The 20925-nt window shown below is 39.8% G+C and overlaps 1 protein-coding gene and 1 non-coding gene across 20 annotated transcripts in view; one reads left to right on the plus strand and one right to left on the minus strand.

Annotated features, from left to right (window-relative positions):
- The window catches only part of ralgapb (Ral GTPase activating protein non-catalytic subunit beta), a 141450-nt gene that overhangs the window by 49303 nt on the left and 71222 nt on the right, over nucleotides 1-20925 (minus strand). For 13 of the 19 annotated variants that reach the window (XM_043710953.1, XM_043710952.1, XM_043710950.1 and 10 more), the window contains 6 exons: nucleotides 14567-14734; nucleotides 11786-11900; nucleotides 10924-11071; nucleotides 10773-10837; nucleotides 10435-10573; nucleotides 3655-3663 (listed from right to left, as the gene is read on the minus strand). In XM_043710953.1, the coding sequence (XP_043566888.1) occupies nucleotides 3655-3663; nucleotides 10435-10573; nucleotides 10773-10837; nucleotides 10924-11071; nucleotides 11786-11900; nucleotides 14567-14734 (644 nt within the window). The remainder of the gene's footprint in view (nucleotides 1-3654; nucleotides 3664-10434; nucleotides 10574-10772; nucleotides 10838-10923; nucleotides 11072-11785; nucleotides 11901-14566; nucleotides 14735-20925) is intronic. The other 6 variants (XM_043710949.1, XM_043710944.1, XM_043710960.1 and 3 more) reach the window with 1 other exon arrangement.
- Nucleotides 15572-15644, plus strand: trnam-cau. The gene has a single exon. It is a non-coding gene; the product is annotated as a tRNA-Met (tRNA).

Consider the following 20925-nt stretch of genomic DNA (forward strand, 5'->3'; position numbering starts at 1 on the left):
AAAATCATATTAATTACCCCCACTTTTTCACCTAAACGATTACACAGAATGATTTAATACTTTAGGAATGAGTTGTTAACAGTGAAACAAGGGGTGGGGAATTTTGTGGAAATTGAAGGGTACAGATAAAGTATTTCAAAAGTTGAGCAACAATAATATTAATAAGGGAATAGGCACCCAGTTCCAGGATACGAGCCTGGCTAATAACCTAATAATAAAAAGACTTTGTTTTATAATGAGAATGATCCCTCTCTAAGCCAAATCGTGGGCCAAACACTCCATTATAATCATTGTCTGACAGAATCTTAGCTCCTAGAAATAAAGTCAGAATTCAGTGCAGGAACATAGGAACTGGAGGAAGCCAATCACTCAAATTTGATCCGGATCTTGCATGATTTGCATTATAATTCTTATCTTTGGGAATTTCAAAACACAAACTGTTATTCTCAGCAATGTGACCAGTTACAGTGGAAGTGATGCTATGACCAGAAAAGGTGTCTTGCAGTTGTTCACAACCACTATTCCTCTTCAGATTTCCCATGAAGGAGTTTAGATTAGATTAGATTAGATTACTTACAGTGTGGAAACAGGCCCTTCGGCCCAACAAGAATTACTCATCTGCTTGTTCCTTCGGGGCATAGTTTCACAGGTGGCAACTACACAGGTGGCCAATATTTATGTCTTTGAGAAGGAAATTTGACTATGGAGAACATCATAACAGAATTAGGCATTTAAGCTATATTGAACAGATTGTTGGGCTGTTACTGGTAGAATGGGATGAAATGGCCTAAAGGATGATCATTATGGAGTCTAATTACAAGCTGCACTCCTCCACTGCAACAATGCACCAATTCAAAAAAATTAGACTTTGGCTAAATTATTATATGCTTTTCACTGGACAGCTCCAATGAAATGTACCAAATATCCCAATCAGAATGCTAGCAGACATTTTCTACCCAATAATAATGGTGAATTGGAAGTAAAACAATTGTCTTAAATGACAGGTAAACATATACAGCAGTCAGTGACTGTATATTGTTTATATGTAGACTTGTGTGAACAAGTAGGAGAACCATCAAGGTACTGTTCAGTAACAACACAGCAAATGATCATGATTATTTAAATATACGTTTCTGATAGATATCAATAATAAATCTTTGAAGTGTTTCATAACAGATTTAAAGATCAAGACAATACGTTTTAGAAACAATTCTATAATGGAAGGGCTACACTTGCTTTAAAAACTTTATTTACAGGGATATGGTGGGAAGGCTTGCCCACTTGGGTGTGAATTTTAAAATTCCCCCTTTTGCTTGATGGTTGGTAAGTTCCTTTCTAAATAACAATGTATCAAAAATATACCAGTGTCAGGACTCTCAAAGGGAGAAGGGAGATTTGAAAATCTTGATATCCAGGGGATCATGCTAGTTTACATTACCACCAGACTTCTATCAATGGGTCATCATATCATGCACAGTCGGCAACTACAATAAAGCGTGTCGGATTGAAACGGGAGATGTACGCTCTGGCACTATACGTTGTGCATTACACACAAGAATTAGGAATAAGGCATTCAGCCTTGATTAATTGTTGTCACTTTATCATAATTCAATGCTTAACTTTATATCAAAGGGACTGTTTTGATTGTATAAGTGGAAATGGATATGCTGGGTGCAGGTTAATGAATCCAATGTAGTCCCACACTATGGTGGGAAATGCTTCCAAGCAGTTGATGACAAACATTTGTGAAAAACATTCCAGTTTGGTGTAAGTATTTCACACTGCGCATATGTGAAAGATTTGGACAGGAAGGCAATGCCTTCAAACACAGCATGCAAAGGATGTGTGTTCCCAGCAGCAAATTATTCCTGGAATTGTAGTTGGAATTGCCATGGAAAGGTGCAGTCTCAGGGAATTCTGATCTGATCAAATTTTGTTTTTGTTGGAAGGGAAAGCACGAGATGAACACTGCGAAAGTTTTATCATCGCATATCTTGGTTTTTAAAAAAGTGTGTTATGGATGCAAAACATTTGCAGCCCTCTCACTTTAGGTTTTATTTTTCACACCAACTTGGAAAGGCTGTATAGGGGCATTCAGATGGAATGCAATCGCAGTTAGGCCTGATATAAGCACTATCCAGTTAGACCAGGCACAAACCAATAAGCACATAAACATGTATACACACATTTCCAGCTACAGCCAGTACGTGCACGTGCATGCTTATGCATTTTCAACTAGTTCTGGTACAAGTGCATGTACAGATATACATATGCACCCTTGTTGAGGGATACTAATTAGAAACAGGAGTCCAAGCAGATTTTGCCCTACGCATCCCAGAAAAATCACATCAATTTTGTCCTCCTTCATTGCGTTTGAACTGCTTGAGGGAGAAGGGATGGGGGTGGGGGTCTTGTGGTACAGTGGTAATGTCTCTACCTCTGGGCCAGAAGGTTCACAAACCCCACTTACCCCGGAGGTGTGTCATAATAAGTTGATTAAAATCTCATGCCAGGAACTCTCAAACCTGAATTCAGCTAATGACCAAATCATGGGAACACACAGACAAAATAACATTTATATTTCAACTTGAATTCCTGTGGTTCATAAAAGTCAATGGAATCTGTATTGAAACACCTTAAGTCACACATTACATCTGAACAGCCTTTCAGTTCTACAGAAAGCCAGAAATAGTAATTAACAGTAAAATGAGCCCAGAACCAATCAAATTTAATTAAGTCATCATGCATTTAGCACCATACTATTTCATGAAAAAGATTTTATAAAGAGAGTCAGAAATGATAATCACTTGGGTCCTATGCTTCCTAGGCATTTTGATTTGGACTTCTATCCCCATTTCTTCACTGTCATTGGGTCAAAATCCTGGAACTTGAACCCTGACAGCATTGTTGATGTCTCCAAGCCCCAAGGTCTGCAACCGTGCAAGGAGATAGCTCACCATCATCTGCTCCAGGGCAATGAGGGAAAGGCAACAAATGCTGGCTTAACCAACACTATTTAGATCCCATGAACAAATAGAGAAAGGTTGCTGAATAATTTAGGGACCCTCTTGTGGCACAGTGATAGTGTCAATACCCCTGGGACTCAAGTACCACCTGCTTTGGAGGTGCTTAATACTATCTCTGAACAAGGTAATTAGAAAAATAGGTTAAATTAAAACCATTAAAGTATGCAATGTTGGTACAATTCCATTTGTGGTCCAAGATGTTAAAGGAATGAATAAATGTTCTTCTTCTTTCCATCAAACAAAAAGAATCTTGATTCTATTTGTTGAGGTAATATTTAAATTAGTGCAACAAAAGTTCTTCAACCTCTGTTTCACACAGATGCAGAGGATTGACAAATCTGGGACAAGGGGCTGTAAGTGATGCCCAGACCCCCAAAAAAAGTTAGCCACGAAAGGCAAAAAGGAATCCACATGTAGCTAGTGTAGAAAGAACGTAAAATTTGGAATGAAAAAGCAAAGTAAAACAGTTAAAGGGATATAGATTTATCAAGTGCCAATCAAATACAAAGTATTATTTGAAATAGGTGTATACTTTGCACTCTTTAAAACAGGAAATTTAATTTGTATGGTGATAAACACAATTGACATATGAATTTAATTTGACAAATAGTTTTCATGACACAAATACCTGGACAACCTATTGGGAAGGGAGACATACAAAACAAAGAACAAAATTAACTCAACATGCAATACTACAATGCTGTTTATATACACGTTACATGAAATGACTATTTCAGTTGATCAGTCATTTCAGGCATTTTAAAATTTGTTATGGAAAACATTCAACAAGGGATCGGCATTCACAGAATTTTACAAGTCAGTCTCACATAATTGGACACTTTCTTTAGTACAGTTGATGCAAACTACTTTCTCAACTAAGAAAGCCAAGATGGTGGTTGGGGGTGGGGGGAAATTAGGTGAATAAACCTGATACAGGTCCTTCACAAGAACAATCACTAGATAGTTTCAAATATTTCTGAACCTGGTATGAAGTTGTTGGCACTGAGGCGGATATCTAGTTGACCGTCTAGCACAGTACTGGGGAGAGGGGTTAGCACCAATTCAAAGGGGTGAGTGATATCTTGTGCACACTGGTCAGAATTTGTCCCTCAACTAACATTGTGCAAAACATTATCAAGCAATTATTATTGTTGTTTGTGAAAGCTTGCTATATAGAGAATGGCTTCTTATAAAACAATGACAACTATATTTCAGAAATTCCTCACTGGTTGTGAGGTTATAGAGTAATTGAGTCATGGAGCACTGAGGCAGGCCCTTTGGCCCATGCTATCCACGCTAACTCCATTTCCCTGCACTTGGCCCATATCCTTCTAACCTTTTCCTATCCATGTTTTTATTCAAATGCCTTTTAAATATTGTTCATGTACCCATCTCAACCACTTCTGCTGACAGCTCATTTCATATTCGTACCACCCTCAGTGTAAAAATGTTGCCCCTCAGGTTCCCTTTTATCCTTTCCCTCTTACTTTAGACTGATGCCCTCTAGTCCTCTCTTATCCAACCCTGGGAAAAAGACTGAGTACATTCATCCTATTCATGCCTCTTGTGATTTTAAACACTTCTATAAAGATTCCCCTTCCTCAGTCTTCAGAGCTCTAAAGAAAAAAGTCCTACCTTGTCTAACCTCTCACGATAACTCAGACCCTTGAGTTCTGCCAACATCCTTGTAAATTCATTCTGCACTCTTTCCAGTTTAATAACCTCCAGTTTAATAGCAATGTGACCAAAACTGAACATAATACTTAAAGTGCAGCCTCACCAATGTCCAGTATAACTGCAACATAGTTTCCCAACTTCTATATTCAATGCCTTGACTAATGAAGGTCTGTGTTCCAAAAGCCTTTTTCACTGCCCTGTCTATGACCCCACTTTCAGAGAACTGTGCACCTGAACTCCAAGGTCCCTCTGTTCCACTACACTCCTTAAGGCTGTACCACTCACCATGAAACCCCTACCTTGATTTGACTTTCCAAAATGCAAGATCTCACACTTAGCTATATTAAACTCCATTTGCCATTTCTCTGCCCACTTCCCCAGCTGATCAAGGTCCTGCTGCAATTTCCGATAACCTTCCTCACTGTCCATGATATCACCTATTTTAGTATCATCTGCAACCTTACTAACCATGCCTTCTATAATCTCTTCCAAATCATTGATATAGAGAACAAACAGTAATAGGCCCAAGGTACTCAGCTAGTCACAGGCCTTCAGTCTGACAAGCATCCTTCCACTATTACTCTCTGCTTCCTACAAACAGGCCAATTGTGTATCCAATTTGCCAGTACCCCCTGGATTCCATGCGATCTAACTTTCAAGAGCAGCAGACCATGTGGAACCTTATCAAAGGCCTTACTGAAATCCATATAGACTACGTCAACCACCTTTCTATTGTCAATCTTCCTGGTCACTTCACCAAAGAACTCTTAACAAATTTATGATCTCCCACGCATAAAGCCAAGTTCTTTTGAATATCCTTAGGTTATAAAACATGCTTTATAAAAATGTAATCTCTCTTCCTTTTTAAATTGAGAGAAATGTACACTTTGATTTTGTTAAAGCAAAGATAACGTGGAATAAGAGCAAACCAGGGGAATGCAGGACTGTGGGTTTAATGCAAGGTTCTGAGGAACATCCCTCGTAGACATATACCACTAACTCTGTGCTTTTTGGCCAAGTCTGTTCACTGAGACATTTGCGTTGAGCTACAAATTGCATTCTGGTGTGGGTTGAGGTGGTGTCCACACCAAACTAATCTAATTGATTCCAGGTCATCTTTGAGGCTCCAGTCTATTCATGTCTATGTGCATAGAGTCATAGAGATGTACAGCACAGAAACAGAGCCTTCAGTCCACATCATCCATCCTGGCTAAACATCCTAACCTAGTCTCCTCCCATTAGCCAGCATTTGGCCCATATCCCTCTAAACTCTTCCTATTCATATACCCCACGCAGATGCCTTTTCAATGTTGTCATTGCACCAGCATCCACCACTTCGTCCGACAGCTCATTCCATACACACACCGCCCTCTGCGTGAAAAGGTTGCCCCTTGGGTCCCTTTTAAATTTTACCCCTCTCACCCTAAATCAAAGCCCTCTAGTTTTGGATCCCCACTCCCCTGGGAAAATACCGTATCTAATTACCCTAACCACGCCCCTCATGATTTTATAAATCTCTAAAAGGTCACCCCTCAGCTCCGACGCTCCGGGAAAATAGCCCCAGCCTATTCAGCCTCTTCTTATCGCTTAAACCTTCCAAGCCTGGCAACATTCTTGTAAATCTTTTCTGAACCCTTTCAAGTTTCACAACATCCTTCATGTAGCAGGGAGACTAGAACTGCACACAGTATTCCAAAAGTAGCCTAACCAATGTCCTGTACAACTGCCACATAATCTCCCAACTTCTATTCCCAAACCTTGTGGCACACCACTGGTCACAGACCTCCAGTATGAAAAGCAACCCCTCCACTACGAACCTCTGTCTTCTACCTTTGAGCCAGTTCTGCATTCAAATGGCTAGTTCTCCCTGTAATCCATGTGATCTAACCTTGTTAACCAGTCTATCATGAGGAACCTTGTTGAACGCATTACTGAAGTCCATATAGCTCATATCCACCACTCTGCCCTCATCAATTCTCTTCATTACGTCTTCAAAAGACTCAATAAAGCTAGCTTGGGCTGCAATTGTTACTTGGCAGCCTTGGTATCTATGGCCTCATCACAAGAGTGCTCTCTCAGCCCCACCCTGTGTGTGGTGTAGGAACTCCTGTGCAAGGGATAAGATCCATCTTTGCCAGGTCTAAGGAACCTGACAGCAGTGTGATGGCAAGGCCATGGGTTCAGTCTACACGGAATTTAAACAACTGCCAACATGCTAAACTTGCGTTATCTGGAGATTATTCATGATCAGAATCTGCAGAAAAGCACAAGTGCAATTTTAATAGTTTTAAAATGAGCATCGTTAGCTTTCAAGTCTGTTAAGTTTTAGATGTGGAAAATGAATAGTTCCTGTTCTCTTTCATAAGTCCATACCACATTTAATGTTATTATCTGGGGTCTCATTTAAATGTCACTAAACTTTTAAGTTAAACAGTTGATTAAAAAAAAACTGATTTAAAAAAATGAATAAAACGATAAAAGATAAAAAGGTTACATCCTTTAAGTTAGCAGACGTTTCTTGAAAGGGAAAGGGCTTGGGACAATAAAAATAACTCAGCTCTATACAGATACCAAATGGAAGAGGAAAACAGCATACAACTAAATAAGGGAGCAAAAGGTAAGACACAGTGCAATGAAATGTGATTTTAGATGGAGATTTTTAACCCAATGTAGGCCTTTCATATTATTGTTGCTTTCTCTAGGCCTTTGACAGTTTTGCTGTCTCTAGAACGGTGGTTTCTAAAACAATTAAAAATTGGAAAAAATGGTTACAGCACAAAAGAAAACTTTTTTTATTTAGCTAATGGAGTGCAGCCAAGAAGACAGAAGTTCTTATTGCCTTCCTTGTCCTGTTATCAGATTTGTGAAAGGGCAAACTTGGATACAATGCATTTGCTTTTGTTATTGATAATGAAAAACCATTCAGCATAAAGCAGTTTTAAACGTAATCCTATATGCTCAAATGATTTCCTTCTGTGGGACAGTTCCATACTATGATAAGCAAGGTCACTCCAACACATACTTCAAAAATGTTCTAACATCAACTAGACAAAAAGACATGACTCTCTCTCACTAGTATCCTTACATATAGATGAGGAAGGACACCACTTTAACTGGAACAACACATCCATCCTAGGACAAGTCAAACAGAGACACACACAAGAATTCCTAGAAGTATGGCATTCCAACTGGAATTAAAAACAAACACATCAACTTGGACCCCATTTACCACCCTTTGAGAAAAAGAATAGGAAATTACATCACCACAGGAAGTGACACCACCAACCCAAGGAAACCTAAACACATAAATAGAAAGCAGGTCACAACACTAGTGTTTCACCAGAGATTCACTGAAGATGTTACCTAGTATGGTGACAAAATGTCTGAAAACGAATCTTCCAGCTCAGCAAGCAAACCTACATCCAGAACCTCAACCTGACCAATAAATCTTCTCAAAACTTGATTGTACAACAATTGACACATTTCCTTTCAATCTCTCTCTTCACAGAATCGTTTCAAAACTGCAGCTTTCTTTTAAAAAAAACATACTGATATATATTTCACTCAATACCTCACAGGACTTGGTGAAAATTTAAAGCAAAAAATTTTGAAAGTCATCAGCTGCAATTTCTAAAAATGTCCTGAGATAAAACATTTACAGCTGTGCTTTGTCAACAGTGACACTACATTTACGGAAGTGATTCAGTTTGTGGCATTCTTTAAATGACTGAGAGACCACAATGAATGTGCATCAGATCTCAAACTTTCAACAGCTCAAATGCACCCTGGAAGATTTAATTACTGCTGAATCCACATAAATGCTTTTCCAAATTAAATAAATCCATAGCAATTTGCCAACAGAACTGCAGAACCCTTGGGCCCCATTTCTATTCTTCATTGCATTATAGTTTAATGGCCACAAGACCCAAATGGTGCAGCAAGCTGCAACTGCCTCTCGCGCTGACAAGTAAATCAGCTTCATGCAAAGAACTCGGTGCACCATCTCTCTGAAACCATAAAGATACGTTTAAGTCACGTACATAATGTGGAGCTACATATAAAGTTCCTAAGTAGCAGGATCTGACACAAGATCACTAGGTTTCAAACTCTATGCAATACATTGCAACTGTTCAAGTTAATTCTTTTATTGTGATTCTGCTTTGCACATCTGATTACACACAACCTTACTGCCCAAGAACTTATTGTAATTATGAAGCTCCTGCATGCAGTTCAATGCCATGCTGAATTGTTAGAAATTCCTCATTGCTTAAAGTTAGTTTTACAGGCAATGCAGCTGGCCCTATAATACTGAAGCAAAGACAAGTTAAACATTTCAAAATTAAACCATTCTCTTCGATGATCAAAATCACACACTTAGACAACAGACATTTTTCTTCCAATTGACTTCATTTGAAAAGGTTGAACAACTTGCAAATTTCAGGAAAACAAAATAAAATTAGATATATGAATCACAGCAACTGGGCCAGAGAGTATTAGCAATTGTCCTTGGGGATGCAGCTACATGCTTTGTTGTAATTCTGACAATCCCCACACTTGTGAGCATCAATACATGACTCTAGTTGTTATAAAAAGTTTCTTTAAAAACAATCATTTTACAAACAGAAAACCTGGAGCTACACCAGGAGGGACTGAATTCAGTGATGATATTGGAGCATCTCTCCTTAAATCTATTTAGAGTGTACTTCTTAAAACAGTACATAATGTACTTATACTGTTCTTTTCCAGTGAATTTAAATCTACACTAGATAGGGAGTCCTTCCAGTTGTGGAACAGGTCTCATTTTCTCAGGACAATCCAAAATAATTCACAGAAAGATATCCCTCTTGAAACATCATCTCTGTGACAGTGTAGGAAATGCAGCACCCAATTAACAGACAAGACATGAGAACTTTCCTTTTGTTGTGTTGAATAGTGCATTGGCAGCTTTTATATCCCTAGTGGGGATAGGTGGCACCACAGTTAATCTCTCATCTACAAACTACAACAAATCCTCAACAATGCACTGATGTAATCCTCTAGCATAGGACTTGGTCTCATCTTGTCTGACACATAACTATCAACCCTACCAATCTGTTCTGGATCACACCTTTGATTTTACCCAGGATCGAGCAGCTGAATCAAGCAAAGAGCTTCCGTTTCAGCTTTGTCCTCTTAATATGACAGAAGATAGATAAGTAGGCAACTCCTTCAGCATACTGAAAATTGCCTGACTAAAATTCAGCTTTGTGATCAGTGGAACAGTTATTTCCAGGAGCCTCATCCAGTATTGTTCCTAACAATGAGCATCATTCAGCCCATCCATCAAAAGACAACAAAAATGACAGGTGTGTAAAGACCTGAATGGATTATTGAAACTATATTGTTTGGACTTTAGACATCTCTTTGCTTGCCCTCAGTTATTGCAATCCCATGCTTTTATTAATCCTTTAGCCTTGTATCAAAGGCTGGGTGCTTGGTTAGCACTTGGACCGTTGATACTTCACAAAAAAATGTCTGAATACAACTGTTACTTAGGAAATTTGCTGACAAAAAGTTATTCCCATAACTGCTTAGAAACTACAACACAGTAATTGGGTGCTCTATACTTGTAACAGAATATACTCAAAATAATTACATGCCAGAGTAACCAACAGCTTGCTTTTAACAGGACTTAGTTCATCAAGGTGAACAGTAAAATCAGAATATGTTTGTAATATCACACATCTCTCACCATAATCCCGCAGAAGAGCCTGTGCTGGTCTTTCACTGTCTGGTGTTGTGGCCTCTGAGCTACCCGTGCTGGTCATACTTATACCACTGCTGTTTCGACTGTGACTCTTGAGTGACACATGAGTGCTATCACCAACACTCTGTAAATATACAGCACAGAATTCAAGAGATGCAAACATTTCCGGTTTAAGTATTTAAACTGATGAGAACGCAAATGACCCAAAGGATAGAATGTTATATTCAGTAAGGAGAAATTTTGCAATTATAGAAGAAAAATTTATCATCGACAATAGCCTCGTTCAAAGGTTTCAAACGTACCACAGCTGTTCATTAACTTACCAGCTCTGTCTGAGAACCAATTGCTTCTAAAAGTGCAGAATCTTGAACAATATTTAACATGGCACCTGAAAGGAAAACATGTTTTTGATAACTGATTAAAATATTTAGCAGCTATAAATCTGGTAATGAGCCAAATAGGATCCCTACCAACCTAAAATCATTTGTGTATTGTTAGGATCGGTTTCAGTCTGTAGGGCACCAATTAACACATTGACAAGCCGCAGTTTCAGAGAGAGGAAGGTAACTGGCTTGTCATGTAATGAGGAATCTTCGTTACTGAACTTTCCTTCCAAAAGTACCTAGACAGAAAAAAAAAGAAAAGCATGTGGGCTCTGCTAACAATCCTATTAATTTTATTTATTTTAACTTGCCTTTCCAGAATTTTTATCACTGCATTTTTCGCACTGGCTGCAACTTGACTGACCTTCCTGGAATGTCAGATATTTTCCCCCCAACAGTCAGAGTTTTTGCGAGCTTTCATTCTGTGGGAACACTGCAGCCAAGGACAGTCCTGCCCTACCCACCCATACTTTGTTAAAAAGAACAGAGATTATGTTAATCAGAAGCAGAAATCTGTCTCTATTTCATAACTAGGAGCAATTACAGGTTCCTAATCGCTGTCCGGCTGAGGTCAATTACTGCAACAAAGCCTGAGGATTAAAGTTGGGAACTTTCTGATCTATACAAACTGGAATCATTAAAAGGTAAAAGAATATAACAATAAACATAATTTGTATAAAATTAACACAACCTTTCTGCCAAAGAACTGAAGCTTCTGCATGAGGTTCAATGTCATGCTGCATTGTTAGAAATTCCTTATTGCTTAAAGTTATTTCTACAGGCAACTCAACTGAAGCAAAGACAAGTTAAACATTTCAAAAGCAACATTTCTCGCCAATAAAATTCAAAACCTGTTGTGCACCACTCATCAGGAAGTAAATCTGTGTTGGCATTTTATTTTCTTCACTACCCAGTAGGGAGTCTTCACAACATTTAAGCATAAAGAACCATACCTCTGCTTTAACTGTCCCAAAGTGATGGGGAAGAGGCAGCATTGACAGTAGAATGTGGATAGATGCTCTTCTAAGTTCAGTGGGATTTACATATGCTTTGAACTTTGAGAGTTCTCTACAAAAGAGGGGGTAGAATAAAAACACAATACAATCAATTGCTCAAACATTGGATTTTTCAAAACATATTTCGACACTGCTATACAAATGAAGCTATGTCTACATTTTGAGTCAGTATTAAATGCATTGACTCCTTCTCTGATACCTGTTAATTAGATATTTAGTGTTCATTATTCACAATACATTGTGTGAGCTAGCAAGAGGTTGGAATGCTTGTAGATCTGATTTCAAGGATATTAATATTTATTCAACGAATTCGGAGGATGCAGGGGCTTCGCTGGTGGAATGTCACTCATACTCTGTCACTGATACACAGTGCCATTCCTGGACTCCTTTTCCTTGCAATGAGCCACTGATCTGTACACTAGCACTTTTGTATTTGGATGACTGCAGTGTCATCACTTACCCTGCATGGGGATTTGCAAGCCATCTTAATCTCTTTAATTGACTGTGCAAGGAGTTGGTCAGTCCATAACTATTGCCAAAACAAATCTCACATCAATCTGACATAATGAATATTCCAAAAGTCACTAGAGACAAAGAGATCCAACACCAGATCAACTGGTATCCCCATGTACCACTGCTCTAGTCAACAAAAGCCCAATCACTTCACATTTCTTTGAATTCAAATTCATCTGCTACTTGTATTCCCATTTCACCAGTCCATACCCTCCTTCAGTCTGCCACATTTCCCAGTTTAGAGTCAATAGCTAGGTTTGAAATAATCACTTAAACCAGTCTACAGGATATATTGTAGTGTTTCTGACAAGGTAGTTTCTAAAATTGTAAATCTTTAAAACCAAACACAACAAAGGGAAGATTGGCCTTGATTAAACTATTTAAAATATGCATTATTTTAACATCCAAGTTAAAATAGAATTAAGCAGCACAGAAACATGCCATTATCTAACCATCCAATCTATTCAACATCAAGCAGTTTTATGAAGTGGGGAGTAGAAAGTAGTCCTTAAATTACTGAGTTACATTGCAGTTGAACAAATGCAATCAGGATTTGCATATTAAAAAAGAGATAGTCTTTTTCATTTCCTTGAGAAAGTGGTGGGTTGCTACCTTCTTAAACTGCTGTGGGTGTAGGTGCTTCCATAGGGTCCGAAACTCCAGGATTTTGATAATGATCATGTATGAATGGCCAACATTATGTCCTGTGTGACCTAGAGGGGAATGTTGAGTTTGTGGCGTTCTGATGCATCTACTCCCCAAATGTTTCGTGGTTTCAAAGAGGATGTCAATGAGTCCGTTGGGAATTGTGATAGTACATCTCGCAGATGATACATGATACTGCGATACTGCCTTTGTAGTACCTGGAAGTGCTGGCAATGCATGATATACCAATCAGGTCAGACCCACCTCCTGCGTTCACCTATCACTTACCTCACCATTCCACCCCTCTCCCAACCCAAAACCACCCTCATATCTGTAGCTTCCCCAACCCCCACCTCCATTCCTGCAGAAGTGTTATACCCGAAACATCGACTTCTCCACCTTCCGATGCTGCCTGGCTTGCTGCGATCTTCCAGCCTCCTGCTTGTCTACTTTGGATTCCAGCATCTGCAGTTTTTTTTGTATCTGATATATTAATCAAGCTGAGGCTTTCTTCCGTATGGTTTCAAACTTGAATAATACTGTAGCTGCACTGATCCAGCCAAATAGAGACTGTATTCCATCTTACCCTGGAGTGATGCCTTTTGGGTTCCAGAGAGGTGTTGAGGATACAGAAAGTGTACCACTAGCCTGTCCTCTGTTGTGCTCATGACTGGCTGAGTCAAGTTATTATCCAGTTTCCTGATTCATGTTTGACAAATAACATTCTGCTCTTTACGCATTCATTTGTATATTTGGATGTTGCATCTCAAAAATTGAGCATTTTAAAAAATATGTATTCACAGGATGTGAAAATCATTGGTTAGTCTAGCATTTATTGCCCATCCTAATTGCCCAGAGGGCAGTTTAGTCAACCACATTGTTGTGGGTCACGAGTCACATGTAGTCTAGACCAGGTAAGGATGACAGATTTCCTTCCCTAAAGGTCTTAGGTGAATCAGATGGGTATTTCCAACAATCAACATTGGGCTCATGGCCGTCATTAGACTCTTAATTTCACATGCTTTATTGAATTGAAATTCCACCATCTGCTATGGATTTGAACCAAGATTCCCAGAGCTGAGTTTCTGCATTAGCAGGCTAGCGATAATACCATTGCCTCCCCACATTGCCTGTTGCGTCAAACAGGAAGCAGATGTAGAAATGTCTACATTCTGACAATAGAGAAAGAAAGAGAACACACAAAAGATTATTTGTCTTCCATTTACAAACACAGACAGTGCTATTAGAACCGCTGGTTTAGGCAGGTAGGTCATCTGCGTCAGGGTACTACTAAAGGAGCCTGTGGCCAAGATTCTTGCTACTTATGAAACCAGTGATCCCTAGAGAAAGTCAGTGTTCACAACAGCAGATTAAAGTTGGTTGTGATGTCATATGGTCAAATAGATAGACAACACTCAAATGAGGCTCTCAAACCTTTAACTACTTATTGGACAAGGTCCCATCGGATATTCTATGCTACTGGAATTACAGAATAAGGAAGAAAATTGGTTAACAGAACAATTCGAACTGTGGTTCCTTAAGAACAGTTGGTAAACTTACCGGTCAGGCAATATTGTCTCTAATGCAGAAATGAAATAGGGGACTAAAACATCGATGCCTTTCAGATCAGAGCAAAACAAAGCCGGAGAGTTCAGGATGATACTAGCCAAAACTGGGCGGCAAATGTAATCATTTATCTGCAGGCCTTGGATCAGCACCATATAGAACCTAGTTGAAAGAAAATGAGCAACACTTTACTTTGCATTGCACATGAATAAGAAAATCAGATATCAGCATTTTCCGATCCAATACGTTCAATTTAACAGCTAAGAGGCACTTTCCTTATTTAACCAATAAAGTTATCAACTTATAATACTTTCCATATGTTTGCTGTCTTAAAACATTAAAGTTTAACTATCTGTGCATGCTTTAGATAAGCAGTCTGAATGTACGCTAAGCTGATAACACCATCAGCATGGAAGATGGCAAATGTTGCACCTCTTTTCAAAAAAGGAGAGAGAGGGGAAACTGAGAACCGTCAGGCTAACTGGCCTATATCAGTCAATGGGAAAAATCTGGACTAATTGAGGATGTATTAACAATGCATTGAGTATGACTAAAGCAAATAGCACGGTTTGCTAAAGAGAAGTCTGTCTGACAGATATATTGGTGATTTTCTTTTCCCCCAAAGAACTATCTAGTAGGATCGATTAACAGGGAACCAGCACTAGTTTGCCTGGATTTCCAAAAGATGTTTAATATTGTGCCACACAAAAGTTTAATTGGCAAGGGTTCATGAAGTGGAGGTAATATAGACAATATGAAAGCAGAGTGTGGGCATAAATGGGGCATTTTCAAGATGGATGAACAGTTGTGTGCCACAAGGATCAGCTGGAGCCATGGATTTTGAATCTATATCAACGATTTAGACAGAGAATAATTTATCTAAGTTTGCTGACATGGGTGTTGCTGGCTGGCCAGCATTTATTGCCCATCCCTAACTGCCCCTGGAGAAGGTGGTGGTGAGCTGCCTTCTGGAACTATTGCAATCATTTGCTGTAGATAGCCTTGTTAGCGCAGTAGGCAGCGTGTCAATCTCATAATCTGAAGGTCGTGAGATCAATCCTCACACGGGGCACAATGTTTGTGGGCGGCACGGTGGCACAGTGGTTAGCACTGCTGCCTCACAGCGCCAGAGACCCAGGTTCAATTCCCGCTTCAGGCGACTGACTGTGTGGAGTTTGCACGTTCTCCTCATGTCTGCGTGGGTTTCCTCCGGGTGCTCCGGTTTCCTCCCACAGTCCAAACATGTGCAGGTCAGGTGAATTGGCAGTGTTAAATTGCCCGTAGTGTTAGGTGAAGGGGTAAATGTAGGGGAATGGGGTCTGAGTGGGTTGCGCTTCGGGGGGTCGGGGTGGACTTGTTGGGCCAAAGGGCCTGTTTCCACACTGTAATGTAATCTAATCTAATCTAAAAAACTGCCAATCAGAATGGAATTGCACAGTAAGGTAAAACTATTTACTGTGGTCTCAAGAATGGAAAATCACTTTTTTTTTAAACTTGAGAAATGTTGAAGTAATACTGTTCAAAGAGATATGGTGTGCTTGTACAAAGAATATAGAAATATTGGCCTGCAGGTACCACCAACAAGGAAGACAAATGGCATGTTGGCTTTTATTGCAATTCATTGGAATACAGGAACAAGGAATTCATGGTACAACTGGCACATTTTTGGTGAGACCTCATTTGGAATACTGCATGCAGTTTTGATCTCCAAGAGTCATAGAGATGTACAGCATGGAAACAGACCCTTCGGTCCAACCAGTCTATGCCGACCAGATATCCCAACCCAATCTAGTCCCACCTGCCAGCACCCGACCCATATTCCTCCAAACCCTTCCTATTCATATAACCATCCAAATGCTTCTTAAATGTTGTAATTGTACCAGCCTCCACCACTTCAAGAACACTGTTCGTTTGAACAATATGCTCACAATATTCAAAAGAAAACTGATGCATGGTCTTCCTTAATGCATTACTTCATGACATCATTTTTTAAACAATGTTCAAATCGGTTGGTGTTTGTTCTTTTAATTTGCTTCCAATTCAACGTAGAAATGAGAACGTGACTTGATCTTCTGTAATGTGTTTATAATCCAGAATTTAAATCAACCTCTATCATCATTGCTTTAGCTCTTTCAAACAAAGTTAATGAATGAGCCTGTGTCCATCCTGCAAATGAAAAAGATCTTTCAGCTCTGACTACTGCAGCGAATATTGTAAAGAATAAGCTCCAGGCCCACATCAAATGGACATTTTGCAGGGCAAGGTGCCAAAAGCTAGCCCAAAGTTGATGATTTCCAAGCCTTAAGAAAAATACATGCGGAGGGACGGGGTATTAAAGCAGAATTCAGCTCCATGTCCAAAATACTATTTGTGGCTCCCTCACAAAATACCACAACTGATTCACGCTGTAAATTCACCAAAATAGGATAAACAAGAGACTGGAATTCCCAATTCTGCAACAACATCTGTCGAACAGGAAGAAAATCAAGGTTTGTTTCTGACATTCATAAATGATGATGATAAGAATGTGGGAGATGGAGGGGATGTTGGAGAATTATAAGCCATGTTGTAGATGACAAAATGATTAGCCGCGTGGGTCATAGTGAGCAGAAACGCGTTGGTTACAAGAAGGTACAAACGGATTTTCAGATGGTCAGATCAATGACTGATGAACGGTAACACTGAAATATGTGAGATACTGCACTTTGGAAGATGTAACAAGACAAGAGAGAACTCAAACCATGAAGATAGGCTAGATTTTCTTATGGAGCAGAGAAGGGTGAGGGGTGAACCGAACAGAGGTGTATAAGAGCATGTGAGGTATGAGCAGAGTGAACAGAAAATAGCTGTTCCCCTTAGTCAAAACGTCAAAAACAAGGGTACATAGGTTTGAAATGAAAAAGAAGATACTAAGAGAGGATTTGTGGAGCAATTTCTGTTTTGAACCCAGAGGATGATATGTGTCAAGAATGCATTGCCTGGGAGGATGGTTTAGGAATGTAACCTCACAAAATGTATAAAACACTTGTATCAGCACTGGATGGTGCAGACTCGATGGGCCTTGTCTTTATTACATGATTCCATGTGGTGGCAGCCATGAAAGCTTTGTTATATTGTGAAGCACGAGCCAATGGGACTTGTTGGTTTGTTCCATCGAACTGTGCTCAGTAAGTGGCGAGATTCCTAACCAGCATCATCCCATGGAGTATCAGCACTTACTCAATCTAGGACAGCCCAGCCATCTCTGAAAACATCCAGGATAATTCACATGTTCAGTGCAAGCATCGTCCATCAAAAGCACTAACATTATTCCAGCTGTTTGACACCATTATTCTAAGGAAACCAATAGCATAGAGACAGACTTGGTGATGCCTTGTTATTCTTCCGGTGGTCTTGGAATTGTCTTCTTTCTCAGTGGTTATTCTTCAGTTACCACACTCTGTGGGGTTTTCAGGTGATTCGTATCCTTCCAAGTCTTCAATCCCTTGGGAGGGTATGGAAGAAATGCCAGTGGACTGATCAGGTTAATTTACCCTGATAAATCAGACTCAACCAGGGGCTGGTATATTGATGGTCCAAGGGCGACATTCCAATGTCCCATTAAAGTCCATCTTCAGGAGGGTATTGCAGTGTCTGTCGTTGTCAGGTTTGTTTGCAAAGCGTCTATAGGGAGCTGCAGCCTGTCTGGGTTCTGCAGCATGTGGATTAACACAGAGACTTTAGACAAGCCTGGGATCCATTTGCCAGCATGCTTTAATCACTGTTCATTTTTGAAACTCCATGATAAGATTATTAATGTCCATAATATGTTCATTGTTTCGGGTAGCCTATCCGGTCAGAAAGACAAATAAAGTGATGGTATTTCTTTTGAGAGGACTTGAATATTAACTCAGGGACAGATTTCTGAGTCTTTACAAGGCTCTAATCGGAGCATATTTGGAGTATTTGTGGGAGCATCATTTAAGATATATCTAGACAGATGCATGAATGGGCAGGAAGCAGAGGGATACAGATCCTTATAAAATTGGCGGCAGGTTTAGTTAGAGAATCAGGATCGGTTCAGGCTTGGAGGGCCGAAGGGCCTGCTCCTGTGCTGGGATTTTCTCTGTTCTTCGTTCTTTATTATTCATTTTCAAAATTGCAAGCTTTCAACTTACTGTATGCTACAATTTAATAACGTAAAACATTTATTTATTTGACAGTGCATGTTAAATTATTGTCATTTCTAAATTAGAGTCACAGAGTCAAAGAGATGTACAGCATGGAAAACAGACACTTCGGTCCAACCCATCCATGCCGACCAGATATCCCAACCCAAACTAGTCTCCCACCTGCCCGGAACCAGGCCATATCCCTCCAAACCCTTTCTATCACATCGCCATCCAGATGCCGTTTAAATGTTGCAATTGTACAAGCCTCCACCACTTCCTCTGGCAACTCAGTCCATACACATACCACCCTCTGCATGAAAAAGGTGTTCCTTAGGTCTCTTTTACATCTTTCCCCTCTCACCGTAACATATGACCTCTGCTTCTGGAGGCCCACAAACCAGGGAGAACACCTTATCTATTTACCCTATCCATGCCCTTCATGATTGTATAAACCTTTATACGGTCACCCCTCAGCCTCCGACGCTCCACTGAAAACAGCCCTAGCATATTCAGCCTCTCCCTACAGCTCAAATACTCCAACCCTAGCAACATCCTTGTAAATCTTTTCTGAACCTTTTCAAGTTTCACAACTTCCTTCTGATAGGAAGGAAAACAAAATTGCACGCAATATTCCAAAAGTGGCCTAACTAACTCCCTGTAGACGCACAACATGACCTTCCAACTCCTGTACGCAATACTCTGACCAATAAAGGAAAGCACACCAATCGTCTACTTCACTATCTTATTTATCTGCGACTCTCACTATCCTATCTACCTGTGACTCTACTTTCAAGGAGCTATGAACCTACACTCCAAGGTCTCTTTGTTCAGCAACATGATGGTTCACTAAACTGGTTCCTGGGATGAAAGGACAGGAACATGGGAACAGAAACAGGCCATTTTGCTTATCAAGTCCACCCTGATGTTCAATATGATGATGGCTGATCAAACATTTTACACAGCCCATCCCATAATCCTGTATGCCACTGGTAATCAGTAATCACAAACCTTGGAGTAACAAAGACTCCCATATTAGACCTATTATGACACTCCCTTATTTCTAAGAGAGTTTTAGGGAAAACATTTTACCTGCATCTATCCTTTGAGATCACTTCTCATTCCTCAAAATCCAAAAGAGTAGGTTTACTCAAACTCTCTTTACAGGATAGTGCGCTCAGCCAAGGAACAAGTCTTATGAACCTGTGTTGAACTCCCTCTAGAGCAGTGACATATTTTCTGAGATTAAAAAAAACAAAACTGTCCTACAGAAAGGAATGGGTAAAGTGGGTCAATATTGTCTGGAGTTTAGAAGAATGAGGGGTGATCTCATGGAGACCTACAAGATTCTGAAGAGGCTTGACAGGGCAAAAGTCAAGGGATTGCTTCCGCTAGTATAGAAAATGGAGAAAAGTGCTGGTGCAATGACAATCTTGCTGGACTACAGGTCACATACACATGGCTCTATGATGGATCTGTTGGTGAGGTTCACAGTTTGCTTGTTGTGTAGCAGGGGTAAAAAAAAAAAAAGTGATGAATTTCTTTGGACAGCCAACTGTGAGGAGAATACATGATAATCCACCCGAGTCAGATAATCCACCCCAATCAAGGGATGAAGGTCTTTGTGAGATTGCAGAAAGCCAAAGTGAATAATGTGCAACTAACTGATCTTTTAAAATTGCTGTTAGAGAATTAGAACATAGAACATTACAGCACAGTACAGGCCCTTCAACCCTTGATGTTGCGCCATCCTATGAAATCAACCCGAAACCCATCTAACCTATACTTTTCCATTTCATCCATATGTCTATCTAATGACCACTTAAATGCCCTTAAAGTTGGAGTCTATTACTGTTGCAGGCAGTGCATTCCATGCCCCTACTACTCTGAGTAAAGAAACTACCTCTGACATCTGTCCTATATCTACCACCATTCAATTTAAAGCTATTCCCCCTCATGCTATCCATCACCATCCGAGGAAAAAGGCTCTCACTGTCCACCCAATCTAACCCTCTGATTATCTTATATGCCTCTATTAAGTGACCTCTCAACCTTCTTCTCTCTAATAAATTCAGCCTCAAGTCCCTTAGCCTTTCTTTATAAGATCTTCCCTCTATACCAAGCAACATCTGAGTAAATCTTCTCCTTTCTAAAGCTTCCACATCCTTCTTATAATGCGATGACTAGAACTGTACACAATACTCC

The sequence above is a fragment of the Chiloscyllium plagiosum genome, chromosome 20 (genome assembly GCF_004010195.1).
Source record: "Chiloscyllium plagiosum isolate BGI_BamShark_2017 chromosome 20, ASM401019v2, whole genome shotgun sequence".
Classification (NCBI taxonomy): Eukaryota; Metazoa; Chordata; class Chondrichthyes; order Orectolobiformes; family Hemiscylliidae; genus Chiloscyllium; species Chiloscyllium plagiosum.